The sequence below is a fragment of the Salvelinus fontinalis genome, chromosome 31, assembly GCF_029448725.1.
Source record: "Salvelinus fontinalis isolate EN_2023a chromosome 31, ASM2944872v1, whole genome shotgun sequence".
Lineage (NCBI taxonomy): Eukaryota > Metazoa > Chordata > Actinopteri > Salmoniformes > Salmonidae > Salvelinus > Salvelinus fontinalis.
This window is the reverse complement of record NC_074695.1, coordinates 2,877,620-2,891,720: the sequence shown is the minus strand read 5'-3', so window position 1 is coordinate 2,891,720 and position 14,101 is coordinate 2,877,620. Positions and strand designations below refer to the sequence as shown.

The following is a 14,101-nucleotide window of genomic DNA, read 5'->3' as shown; positions in this document are numbered from 1 at the left end:
GATCAGCATAGCGGACATGGTGGGTCAGGTGACCAGTCCGTCTGGTCAGGTCCAGGAAGCTGTTAACCCTGTGTGTGTGTTAACAGAGATCAGCATAGCAGACATGGTGGCCCAGGTGACCAGTCCGTCTGGTCAGGTCCAGGAAGCTGTTAACCCTGTGTGTGTGTGTTAACAGAGATCAGCATAGCAGACATGGTGGGTCAGGTGACCAGTCCGTCTGGTCAGGTCCAGGAAGCTGTTAACCCTGTGTGTGTGTGTTAACAGAGATCAGCATAGCAGACATGGTGGGTCAGGTGACCAGTCCGTCTGGTCAGGTCCAGGAAGCTGTTAACCCTGTGTGTGTGTGTTAACAGAGATCAGCATAGCAGACATGGTGGGTCAGGTGACCAGTCCGTCTGGTCAGGTCCAGGAAGCTGTTAACCCTGTGTGTGTGTGTTAACAGAGATCAGCATAGCAGACATGGTGGCCCAGGTGACCAGTCCGTCTGGTCAGGTCCAGGAAGCTGTTAACCCTGTGTGTGTGTTAACAGAGATCAGCATAGCAGACATGGTGGCCCAGGTGACCAGTCCGTCTGGTCAGGTCCAGGAAGCTGTTAACCCTGTGTGTGTTAACAGAGATCAGCATAGCAGACATGGTGGCCCAGGTGACCAGTCCGTCTGGTCAGGTCCAGGAAGCTGTTAACCCTGTGTGTGTGTTAACAGAGATCAGCATAGCAGACATGGTGGGTCAGGTGACCAGTCCGTCTGGTCAGGTCCAGGAAGCTGTTAACCCTGTGTGTGTGTGTTAACAGAGATCAGCATAGCAGACATGGTGGGTCAGGTGACCAGTCCGTCTGGTCAGGTCCAGGAAGCTGTTAACCCTGTGTGTGTGTATTAACAGAGATCAGCATAGCAGACATGGTGGGTCAGGTGACCAGTCCGTCTGGTCAGGTCCAGGAAGCTGTTAACCCTGTGTGTGTGTTAACAGAGATCAGCATAGCAGACATGGTGGGTCAGGTGACCAGTCCGTCTGGTCAGGTCCAGGAAGCTGTTAACCCTGTGTGTGTGTTAACAGAGATCAGCATAGCAGACATGGTGGCCCAGGTGACCAGTCCGTCTGGTCAGGTCCAGGAAGCTGTTAACCCTGTGTGTGTGTTAACAGAGATCAGCATAGCAGACATGGTGGGTCAGGTGACCAGTCCGTCTGGTCAGGTCCAGGAAGCTGTTAACCCTGTGTGTGTGTGTTAACAGAGATCAGCATAGCAGACATGGTGGGTCAGGTGACCAGTCCGTCTGGTCAGGTCCAGGAAGCTGTTAACCCTGTGTGTGTGTTAACAGAGATCAGCATAGCAGACATGGTGGCCCAGGTGACCAGTCCGTCTGGTCAGGTCCAGGAAGCTGTTAACCCTGTGTGTGTGTTAACAGAGATCAGCATAGCAGACATGGTGGGTCAGGTGACCAGTCCGTCTGGTCAGGTCCAGGAAGCTGTTAACCCTGTGTGTGTGTGTTAACAGAGATCAGCATAGCAGACATGGTGGGTCAGGTGACCAGTCCGTCTGGTCAGGTCCAGGAAGCTGTTAACCCTGTGTGTGTGTGTGTGTTAACAGAGATCAGCATAGCAGACATGGTGGGTCAGGTGACCAGTCCGTCTGGTCAGGTCCAGGAAGCTGTTAACCCTGTGTGTGTGTGTTAACAGAGATCAGCATAGCAGACATGGTGGGTCAGGTGACCAGTCCGTCTGGTCAGGTCCAGGAAGCTGTTAACCCTGTGTGTGTGTTAACAGAGATCAGCATAGCAGACATGGTGGCCCAGGTGACCAGTCCGTCTGGTCAGGTCCAGGAAGCTGTTAACCCTGTGTGTGTGTGTTAACAGAGATCAGCATAGCAGACATGGTGGGTCAGGTGACCAGTCCGTCTGGTCAGGTCCAGGAAGCTGTTAACCCTGTGTGTGTGTGTTAACAGAGATCAGCATAGCAGACATGGTGGGTCAGGTGACCAGTCCGTCTGGTCAGGTCCAGGAAGCTGTTAACCCTGTGTGTGTGTTAACAGAGATCAGCATAGCAGACATGGTGGGTCAGGTGACCAGTCCGTCTGGTCAGGTCCAGGAAGCTGTTAACCCTGTGTGTGTGTTAACAGAGATCAGCATAGCAGACATGGTGGGTCAGGTGACCAGTCCGTCTGGTCAGGTCCAGGAAGCTGTTAACCCTGTGTGTGTGTGTTAACAGAGATCAGCATAGCGGACATGGTGGGTCAGGTGACCAGTCCGTCTGGTCAGGTCCAGGAAGCTGTTAACCCTGTGTGTGTGTGTTAACAGAGATCAGCATAGCAGACATGGTGGGTCAGGTGACCAGTCCGTCTGGTCAGGTCCAGGAAGCTGTTAACCCTGTGTGTGTGTGTTAACAGAGATCAGCATAGCAGACATGGTGGGTCAGGTGACCAGTCCGTCTGGTCAGGTCCAGGAAGCTGTTAACCCTGTGTGTGTTAACAGAGATCAGCATAGCAGACATGGTGGGTCAGGTGACCAGTCCGTCTGGTCAGGTCCAGGAAGCTGTTAACCCTGTGTGTGTGTGTTAACAGAGATCAGCATAGCAGACATGGTGGGTCAGGTGACCAGTCCGTCTGGTCAGGTCCAGGAAGCTGTTAACCCTGTGTGTGTGTGTTAACAGAGATCAGCATAGCAGACATGGTGGGTCAGGTGACCAGTCCGTCTGGTCAGGTCCAGGAAGCTGTTAACCCTGTGTGTGTTAACAGAGATCAGCATAGCAGACATGGTGGGTCAGGTGACCAGTCCGTCTGGTCAGGTCCAGGAAGCTGTTAACCCTGTGTGTGTGTGTTAACAGAGATCAGCATAGCAGACATGGTGGGTCAGGTGACCAGTCCGTCTGGTCTGGTCCAGGAAGCTGTTAACCCTGTGTGTGTGTTAACAGAGATCAGCATAGCAGACATGGTGGGTCAGGTGACCAGTCCGTCTGGTCAGGTCCAGGAAGCTGTTAACCCTGTGTGTGTGTGTTAACAGAGATCAGCATAGCAGACATGGTGGGTCAGGTGACCAGTCCGTCTGGTCAGGTCCAGGAAGCTGTTAACCCTGTGTGTGTGTTAACAGAGATCAGCATAGCAGACATGGTGGGTCAGGTGACCAGTCCGTCTGGTCAGGTCCAGGAAGCTGTTAACCCTGTGTGTGTGTTAACAGAGATCAGCATAGCAGACATGGTGGGTCAGGTGACCAGTCCGTCTGGTCAGGTCCAGGAAGCTGTTAACCCTGTGTGTGTTAACAGAGATCAGCATAGCAGACATGGTGGGTCAGGTGACCAGTCCGTCTGGTCAGGTCCAGGAAGCTGTTAACCCTGTGTGTGTGTGTTAACAGAGATCAGCATAGCAGACATGGTGGGTCAGGTGACCAGTCCGTCTGGTCTGGTCCAGGAAGCTGTTAACCCTGTGTGTGTGTTAACAGAGATCAGCATAGCAGACATGGTGGGTCAGGTGACCAGTCCGTCTGGTCAGGTCCAGGAAGCTGTTAACCCTGTGTGTGTGTTAACAGAGATCAGCATAGCAGACATGGTGGGTCAGGTGACCAGTCCGTCTGGTCAGGTCCAGGAAGCTGTTAACCCTGTGTGTGTGTGTGTTAACAGAGATCAGCATAGCAGACATGGTGGGTCAGGTGACCAGTCCGTCTGGTCAGGTCCAGGAAGCTGTTAACCCTGTGTGTGTGTTAACAGAGATCAGCATAGCAGACATGGTGGGTCAGGTGACCAGTCCGTCTGGTCAGGTCCAGGAAGCTGTTAACCCTGTGTGTGTTAACAGAGATCAGCATAGCAGACATGGTGGGTCAGGTGACCAGTCCGTCTGGTCAGGTCCAGGAAGCTGTTAACCCTGTGTGTGTGTGTTAACAGAGATCAGCATAGCAGACATGGTGGGTCAGGTGACCAGTCCGTCTGGTCAGGTCCAGGAAGCTGTTAACCCTGTGTGTGTGTTAACAGAGATCAGCATAGCAGACATGGTGGGTCAGGTGACCAGTCCGTCTGGTCAGGTCCAGGAAGCTGTTAACCCTGTGTGTGTGTTAACAGAGATCAGCATAGCAGACATGGTGGGTCAGGTGACCAGTCCGTCTGGTCAGGTCCAGGAAGCTGTTAACCCTGTGTGTGTGTTAACAGAGATCAGCATAGCAGACATGGTGGGTCAGGTGACCAGTCCGTCTGGTCAGGTCCAGGAAGCTGTTAACCCTGTGTGTGTGTGTTAACAGAGATCAGCATAGCAGACATGGTGGGTCAGGTGACCAGTCCGTCTGGTCAGGTCCAGGAAGCTGACATCATGGAGGAAGAGAACAACACCTGCTGCATCCGCTTTGTTCCCACGGAGACCGGCGTGCACACAGTGTGTGTGAAGTACGCGGGCGTGCACGTGCCCGGCAGCCCCTTCCAGTTCACTGTGGGGCCCCTGGGAGAAGGAGGGGCCCACAAGGTCCGCGCTGGGGGGCCCGGGCTGGAGAGGGCAGAGGTTGGAGTACCAGGTATGTGTGTGTGTTGGTATAATTATACAGTACTAGTTAACACCACTGACAGTGTGTGTGTGTTGGTATAATTATACAGTACTAGTTAACACCACTGACAGTGTGTGTGTGTTGGTATAATTATACAGTACTAGTTAACACCACTGACAGTGTGTGTGTGTTGGTATAATTATACAGTACTAGTTAACACCACTGACAGTGTGTGTGTGTTGGTATAATTATACAGTACTAGTTAACACCACTGACAGTGTGTGTGTGTTGGTATAATTATACAGTACTAGTTAACACCACTGACAGTGTGTGTGTGTTGGTATAATTATACAGTACTAGTTAACACCACTGACAGTGTGTGTGTTGGTATAATTATACAGTACTAGTTAACACCACTGACAGTGTGTGTACTGATCTCTCTGGTGTGTGTGTGTGTGTGTGTGTGTGTGTGTGTGTGTGTGTGTGTGTGTGTGTGTGTGTGTGTGTGTGTGTGTGTGTGTGTGTGTGTGTGTGTGTGTGTGTGTGTAGCTGAGTTCAGTATCTGGACACGGGAGGCGGGTGCAGGGGGTCTCAGCATCGCGGTGGAGGGGCCCAGTAAAGCAGAGATCACCTTCGAGGACCGCAAGGACGGGTCCAATGGAGTATCCTACATGGTCCAGGAGTCAGGTGTGTTGATAATGGTAACGACTATCTGTCCTACATGGTCCAGGAGTCAGGTGTGTGTGGTTGTTAAGCACAGTGATCATAATCAACATTAGCATTGGCATGATCCGGGGTCAGACTACAGACCACCCTAGGAACATTTTTTAAATGCATTTCACCTTTATTTAACCAGGTCGGCCAGTTGAGAACCAGTTCTCATTTACAACTGCGACCTGGCCAAGATAAAGCAAAGCAGTGCGACACAAACAACACAGAGTTACACATGGAATAAACAAACGTAAAGTCAATAACACAATAGGAAAAAATATATATATACAGTGTGTGCAAATGAGGTAAGATAAGGGAGGTAAGGCAATAAATAGGCCATAATGGCTAAATAATTACAATATAGCAATTAAACACAGGAGTGCTAGATGTGCAGAAGATAAATGTGCAAGTAGAGACTGGGGTGCAAAGGAGCAAGATAAATAAATGAATACAGTATGGGGATGAAGTAGTTGGATGGGCTACATTTACATTTAACATTTAAGTCATTTAGCAGACGCTCTTATCCAGAGCGACTTACAAATTGGTGCATTCACCTTATGACATCCAGTGGAACAGCCACTTTACAATAGTGCATCTAAATCTTTTAGGGGGGGGGGGGGGGGGCAGAAGGATTGCTTTATCCTATCCTAGGTATTCCTTGAAGAGGTGGGGTTTCAGGTGTCTCCGGAAGGTGGTGATTGACTCCGCTGTCCTGGCGTCGTGAGGGAGTTTGTTCCACCATTGGGGTGCCAGAGCAGCGAACAGTTTTGACTGGGCTGAGCGGGAACTGTACTTCCTCAGTGGTAGGGAGGCGAGCAGGCCAGAGGTGGATGAACGCAGTGCCCTTGTTTGGGTGTAGGGCCTGATCAGAGCCTGAAGGTACTGAGGTGCCGTTCCCCTCACAGCTCCGTAGGCAAGCACCATGATCTTGTAGCGGATGCGAGCTTCAACTGGAAGCCAGTGGAGAGAGCGGAGGAGCGGGGTGACGTGAGAGAACTTAGGAAGGTTGAACACCAGACGGGCTGCGGCGTTCTGGATGAGTTGTAGGGGTTTAATGGCACAGGCAGGGAGCCCAGCCAACAGCGAGTTGCAGTAATCCAGACGGGAGATGACAAGTGCCTGGATTAGGACCTGCGCCGCTTCCTGTGTGAGGCAGGGTCGTACTCTGCGGATGTTGTAGAGCATGAACCTACAGGAACGGGCCACCGCCTTGATGTTAGTTGAGAACGACAGGGTGTTGTCCAGGACAACATGTGACGAATATGAAGCGAGAGCCAGCCAACGAGAGCATACAGGGCTCAGTGGTGGGTAGTATATGGGGCTTTGGTGACTAAACAGATGGCACTGTGATAGACTGCATCCAATTTTCTGAGTAGAGTGTTGGAGGCTATTTTATACAGTTGAAGTCGGAAGTTTACATACACTGAGGTTGGAGTCATTAAAACTCGTTTTTTTCAACCACTCCACAAATTTCTTGTTAACAAACTATAGTTTTGGCAAGTCGGTTAGGACATCTACTTTGTGCTTGACACAAGTCATTTTTCCAACAATTGTTTACAGAGATTATTTGACTTATAATTCACTGTATCACAATTCCAGTGGGAATTTTTAAACAGCTTTAAACAGCTTGGAACATTCCAGAAAATGATGTCATGGCTTTAGAAGCTTCTGATAGGCTAATTGACATTATTTGAATCATTTGGAGGTGTACCTGTGAATATATTTAAAGGTCTACCTTCAAACGCAGTGCCTCTTTGCTTGACATCATGAGAAAATCAAAATAAATCAGTCAAGACCTCAGAAAAACAATTGTAGACCTCCACAAGTCTGGTTCATCCTTGGGAGCAATTTCCAAATGCCTGAAGGTACCACATTCATCTGTACAAACAATAGTACGCAAGTATAAACACCATGGGACCACACAGCTGTCATACCGCTCAGGAAGGAGACGCGTTCTGTCTCCTAGAGATGAACGTACTTTGGTGTGAAAAATGCGAATCAATCCCAGAACAACAGCAAAGGACCTTGTGAAGATGCTGGAGGAAACAGGTACAAAAGTATCTATATCCACAGTAAAACAAGTCCTATATCGACATAACCTGAAAGGACGCTCAGCAAGGAAGAAGCCACTGCTCCAAAACCGCCAGACTACAGTTTGCAACTGCACATGGGGACAATGATCGTACTTTTTGGAGAAATGTCCTCTGGCCTGATGAAACAAAAATAGAACTGTTTGGCCATAATGACCATCGTTATGTTTGGAGGAAAAAGTGAGATGCTTGCAAGCCAAAGAACACCATCCCAACCGTGAAGCATCTGGGTGGCAGCATCACGTTGTGGGGGTGCTTTGCTGCAGGAGGGACTGGTGCACTTCACAAAATAGATAGCATCATGTGGCAGGAAAATTATGTGGATATATTGAAGCAACATCTCAAGACATCAGTCAGGAAGTTAAAGCTTGGTCACAAATGGGTCTTCCAAATGGACAATGACCCCAATCATATTTCCAAAGTTGTGGCAAAATGGCTTAAGGACAACAAAGTCAAGGTATTGGAGTGGCAATCACAAAGCCCTGACCTCAATCCTATAGAACATTTGTGGGCAGAACTGGAAAAAGCGTGTGCGGGCAAGGAGGCCTACAAACCTGACTCAATTACACCAGCTCTGTCAGGGGGAATGGGCCAAAATTCACCCAACTTATTGTGGGAAGCTTGTAGAAGGCTTGTGGAAGGCTACCCAAAACGTTTGACCCAAGTTAAACAATTTAAAGGCAATGCTACCAAATACTAATTGAGTGTATGTAAACTTTTGACCCACTGGGAATGTGATGAAAGAAATAAAAGCTGAAATAAATCATTCTCTCTCCTATTATTCTCATATTTCACATTCTTAAAATAAAGTGGTGATCCTAACTGAATTGTGAAAAACTGAGTTTAAATGTATATGGCTAAGATCCATGTAAACTTCCGACTTCAACTGTAAATGACATCGCCGAAGTCAAGGATCGGTAGGATGGTCAGTTTTACGAAGGTATGTTTGGCAGCATGAGTGAAGGAGGATTTGTTGTGAAATAGGAAGCCGATTCTAGATTTAACTTTGGATTGGAAATGCTTAATGTGAGTCTGGAAGGAGAGTTTACAGTCTAACCAGACACCTAGGTATTTGTAGTTGTCCACATATTCTAAGTCAGAGCCGTCCAGAGTAGTGATGCTGGACGGGCAACCAGGTGCGGGCAGCGATCGGTTGAAGAGCATGCATTTAGTTTTACTTGCATTTCAGAGCAGTTGGAGGCCACGGAAGGAGAGTTGTATGGCATTGAAGCTCGTCTGGAGGTTAGTTAACACAGTGTCCAAAGAAGAGCCAGAAGTATACAGAATGGTGTCGTCTGCGTAGAGGTGGATCAGAGAATCACCAGCAGCAAGAGTGACATCATTGATATATATACAGAGAAAATAGCCGGCCCGAGAATTGAACCCTGTGGCACCCCCATAGAGACTGCCAGAGGTCCAGACAACAGGCCCTCCGCTTTGACACACTGAACTCTTTCTGAGAAGTAGTTGGTGAACCAGGCGAGGCAGTCATTTGAGAAACCAAGGCTGTTGAGTCTGTCAATAAGAATGTGGTGATTGACAGAGTCGAAAGCCTTGGCCAGGTCGATGAATACGGCTGCACAGTAATGTATTTTATCGATGGCGGTTATGACATGACCCCTTTCTCTCTGTCTCCACCTTTCACTGTCACTGAATCTAAGACAATCAAATACTAAAACAAATATTTTAAAGGTGTGTGTATCTAAAGGTGTGTATCTAAAGGTGTGTGTATCTCTAGGTGTGTGTGTCTAAAGGTGTGTGTATCTAAAGGTGTGTGTATATAAAGGTGTGTGTGTATAAAGGTGTGTGTATATAAAGGTGTGTGTATCTAAAGGTGTGTGTATCTAAAGGTGTGTGTATCTAAAGGTGTGTGTATATAAAGGTGTGTGTATATAAAGGTGTGTGTATCTATAGGTGTGCGTGTCTAAAGGTGTGTGTATATAAAGGTGTGTGTATATAAAGGTGTGTGTATATAAAGGTGTGTCTAACGAAGTGTGTGGTGTGTGATGCAGGAGACTATGAGGTGTCTATCCGTTTCAACGAGGAGCACATCCCTGACAGTCCCTTCGTGGTTCCCGTGGCGTCGCCCTCTGATGACGCCAGACGACTCACTGCCAGTCTTCAGGTGAGACTCAGGGACACACACACACCCAGGACTACGCTACCCACAATGCAGCAGCCTGGGGAGGGGCAGAGAGGCAGTGAGATGGACACAGACAGGTCAACGCTTAAATTGGGGGTCGACTAGGAAGTCACTACAGAGTTCATAAGTATAACAATTGACATGCTAATCCTTTACACATGAACGCTCACTCATTCGGGAACAAATGCAATCAATATATATATATTTACGCTCAGTGTGTCGTCTTGATCGCTGGTGAAAAGTTAGTTTCGGTTAGAGAGTTTCGTCCTCTCTCTCTCTGTCGTGGTTATTGTGGATAGTTCAGAGTGACAGTCGTTATAGAATGGATGTTTCAGCAGTTGTCGGTCTTCGCGTTCAATGATACCGAATTCCTAGCTGCAGACTAGTAGTCAATATCAAAGACTTGTTCCTATTCGTCTAAGAGTTTAACCACGTGGTATGGTTAAAAGATTCAGCAATTGTCCACAATCTTCGTTCCCCTCCTAATGTAGAAAAACATGGTCTGGTGATAATTTCTCGGAGTTGGGTTTTTATTCGGATTGCAGAAAGGGGCTGTCCCAGGATGTCTGACCCTAACTGGGCTCAGGGGCGAGTTCTCGGATTTAGTTCAAATCAAAAGGGAATTGTATTTTTCTTCATTAAACAGTCCAAAATCATATTACACAATTATACAAACAGTATCATACTCACTCAATCATCTTAAACAACAATCAGATCCTGTATATATATTACAGGACATTTACAGCAATTACAATAACAGTAATAGGTCTGTATATACATTACAGGACATTTACAGTATAATTACAATAACAGTAATAGGTCTGTATATACATTACAGGACATTTACAGTATAATTACAATAACAGTAATAGGTCTGTATCTACATTACAGGACATTTACAGTAATAGGTGTGTATCTACATTACAGTATAATTACAGTAATGGGTGTGTATCTAGTCTGACCATCGCAGCAGGTTTCTGTTGAGCACAACAAGAGGTTCTCACCGGGTTAGAGGTTAGAGGTCAGGTGTAGGGTCACGCTGGGTTTGTGGGATAGTAAAGAATTGTGTGTTTCTCGTGCCTCAATCTAAAGGCTCACAATAGCCCCCCCCACCTTCCTTTTCCCTCCCCTCACTCCACCGCTCCTCCCCTCCCCTCACTCCACCGCTCCTCCCCTCACTCCACCGCTCCTCCCCTCCCCTCACTCCACCGCTCCTCCCCTCACTCCACCGCTCCTCCCCTTCCCTTCCCTCACTCCACCACTCCTCCCCTTCCCTCTCCTCACTCCACCGCTCCTCCCCTTCCCTCTCCTCACTCCACCGCTCCTCCCCTTCCCTCCCCTCACTCCACCGCTCCTCCCCTTCCCTCCCCTCACTCCACCGCTCCTCCCCTCACTCCACCGCTCCTCCCCTTCCCTCCCCTCACTCCACCGCTCCTCCCCTTCCCTACCCTCACTCCACCGCTCCTCCCCTTCCCTTCCCTCACTCCACCGCTCCTCCCCTTCCCTCTCCTCACTCCACCGCTCCTCACTCCATCCCTCCCCTCAATTCCACCGCTCCTCTCCTCCCCTCACTCCACCGCTCCTCCCCTTCCCTCTCCTCACTCCACCGCTCCTCCCCTTCCCTTCCACCGCTCCTCCCCTTCCCTCTCCTCACTCCACCGCTCCTCCCCTTCCCTTCCACCGCTCCTCCCCTTCCCTCTCCTCACTCCACTGCTCCTCCCCTTCCCTCCCCTCACTCCACCGCCTCTCCCCTTCCCTCTCCTCACTCCACCTCTCCTCTCCTCACTCCACCGCTCCTCCCCTTCCCTCTCCTCACTCCACCGCTCCTCCCCTCACTCCAACGCTCCTCCCCTCACTCCACCGCTCCTCCCCTCACTCCACCGCTCCTCCCCTTCCCTCTCCTCACTCCACTGCTCCTCCCCTTCCCTCTCCTCACTCCACCGCTCCTCCCCTTCCCTCCCCTCACTCCACCGCTCCTCCCCTTCCCTCTCCTCACTCCACCGCTCCTCACCTCCCCTCTCCTCACTCCACCGCTCCTCCCCTTCCCTCCCCTCTCTCCACCGCTTCTCCCCTTCCCTCCCCTCACTCCACCGCTCCTCCCCTTCCCTCTCCTCACTCCACCGCTTCTCCCCTCCCCTCTCCTCACTCCACCGCTCCTCCCCTTCCCTCCCCTCTCTCCACCGCTCCTCCCCTCCCCTCTCCTCACTCCACCGCTCCTCCCCTTCCCTCCCCTCACTCCACCGCTCCTCCCCTTCCCTCCCCTCTCTCCACCGCTCCTCCCCTTCCCTCCCCTCACTCCACCGCTCCTCCCCTTCCCTCTCCTCACTCCACCGCTCCTCCCCTTCCCTCCCCTCACTCCACCGCTCCTCCCCTCCCCTCTCCTCACTCCACCGCTCCTCCCCTTCCCTCCCCTCTCTCCACCGCTCCTCCCCTTCCCTCCCCTCACTCCACCGCTCCTCCCCTCACTCCACCGCTCCTCCCCTTCCCTCCCCTCACTCCACCGCTCCTCCCCTTCCCTCTCCTCACTCCACCGCTCCTCCCCTCACTCCACCGCTCCTCCCCTCACTCCACCGCTCCTCCCCTCACTCCACCGCTCCTCCCCTTCCCTCTCCTCACTCCACCGCTCCTCCCCTCACTCCACCTCTCCTCTCCTCACTCCACCGCTCCTCCCCTTCCCTCTCCTCACTCCACCGCTCCTCCCCTCACTCCACCGCTCCTCCCCTCACTCCACCGCTCCTCCCCTTCCCTCTCCTCACTCCACCGCTCCTCCCCTCACTCCACCGCTCCTCCCCTCACTCCACCGCTCCTCCCCTCACTCCACCGCTCCTCCCCTTCCCTCTCCTCACTCCACCGCTCCTCCCCTCACTCCACCTCTCCTCTCCTCACTCCACCGCTCCTCCCCTTCCCTCTCCTCACTCCACCGCTCCTCCCCTCACTCCACCGCTCCTCCCCTCACGCCACCGCTCCTCCCCTTCCCTCTCCTCACTCCACCGCTCCTCCCCTCACTCCACCGCTCCTCCCCTCACTCCACCGCTCCTCCCCTCACTCCACCGCTCCTACCCTTCCCTCTCCTCACTCCACCTCTCCTCTCCTCACTCCACCGCTCCGCCCCTCACTCCACCGCTCCTCCCCTTCCCTCTCCTCACTCCACCGCTCCTCCCCTTCCCTCTCCTCACTCCACCGCTCCTCCCCTTCCCTCCCCTCTCTCCACCGCTCCTCCCCTTCCCTCCCCTCACTCCACCGCTCCTCCCCTTCCCTCTCCTCACTCCACCGCTCCTCCCCTTCCCTCTCCTCACTCCACCGCTCCTCCCCTCACTCAACCGCTCCTCCCCTCACTCCACCGCTCCTCCCCTTCCCTCTCCTCACTCCACCGCTCCTCCCCCCCCACTCCACCGCTCCTCCCCTCACGCCACCGCTCCTCCCCTTCCCTCTCCTCACTCCACCGCTCCTCCCCTCACTCCACCGCTCCTCCCCTCACTCCACCGCTCCTACCCTTCCCTCTCCTCACTCCACCTCTCCTCTCCTCACTCCACCGCTCCGCCCCTCACTCCACCGCTCCTCCCCTTCCCTCTCCTCACTCCACCGCTCCTCCCCTTCCCTCTCCTCACTCCACCGCTCCTCCCCTTCCCTCCCCTCACTCCACCGCTCCTCCCCTTCCCTCTCCTCACTCCACCGCTCCTCCCCTTCCCTCCCCTCACTCCACCGCTCCTCCCCTCACTCCACCGCTCCTCCCCTCACTCCACCGCTCCTCCCCTTCCCTCTCCTCACTCCACTGCTCCTCCCCTTCCCTCTCCTCACTCCACCGCTCCTCCCCTTCCCTCCCCTCACTCCACCGCTCCTCCCCTTCCCTCTCCTCACTCCACCGCTCCTCACCTCCCCTCTCCTCACTCCATCGCTCCTCCCCTTCCCTCCCCTCTCTCCACCGCTTCTCCCCTTCCCTCCCCTCACTCCACCGCTCCTCCCCTTCCCTCTCCTCACTCCACCGCTTCTCCCCTCCCCTCTCCTCACTCCACCGTTCCTCCCCTTCCCTCCCCTCTCTCCACCGCTCCTCCCCTCCCCTCTCCTCACTCCACCGCTCCTCCCCTTCCCTCCCCTCTCTCCACCGCTCCTCCCCTTCCCTCCCCTCACTCCACCGCTCCTCCCCTTCCCTCCCCTCTCTCCACCGATCCTCCCCTTCCCTCCCCTCACTCCACCGCTCCTCCCCTTCCCTCTCCTCACTCCACCGCTCCTCCCCTTCCCTCCCCTCACTCCACCGCTCCTCCCCTTCCCTCTCCTCACTCCACCGCTCCTCCCCTCCCCTCTCCTCACTCCACCGCTCCTCCCCTTCCCTCCCCTCTCTCCACCGCTCCTCCCCTTCCCTCCCCTCACTCCACCGCTCCTCCCCTTCCCTCCCCTCACTCCACCGCTCCTCCCCTCCCCTCTCCTCACTCCACCGCTCCTCCCCTCACTCCACCGCTCCTCCCCTCACTCCACCGCTCCTACCCTTCCCTCTCCTCACTCCACCGCTCCTCCCCTCACTCCACCGCTCCTCCCCTCACTCCACCGCTCCTACCCTTCCCTCTCCTCACTCCACCTCACCTCTCCTCACTCCACCGCTCCGCCCCTCACTCCACCGCTCCTCCCCTTCCCTCTCCTCACTCCACCGCTCCTCCCCTTCCCTCTCCTCACTCCACCGCTCCTCCCCTTCCCTCTCCTCTCTCCAC

The 14,101-nt window shown here is 53.0% G+C and overlaps 1 protein-coding gene across 1 annotated transcript in view; it reads left to right on the top strand.

The window, feature by feature from the left end:
- Nucleotides 1-14,101, top strand: part of LOC129829423 (filamin-A-like) — a 313,184-nt gene that overhangs the window by 276,858 nt on the left and 22,225 nt on the right. Inside the window, exons 40-42 of the mRNA XM_055891112.1 lie at nucleotides 4,218-4,484; nucleotides 5,004-5,141; nucleotides 9,268-9,380. Coding sequence (XP_055747087.1) covers nucleotides 4,218-4,484; nucleotides 5,004-5,141; nucleotides 9,268-9,380 — 518 coding nt within the window. The remainder of the gene's footprint in view (nucleotides 1-4,217; nucleotides 4,485-5,003; nucleotides 5,142-9,267; nucleotides 9,381-14,101) is intronic.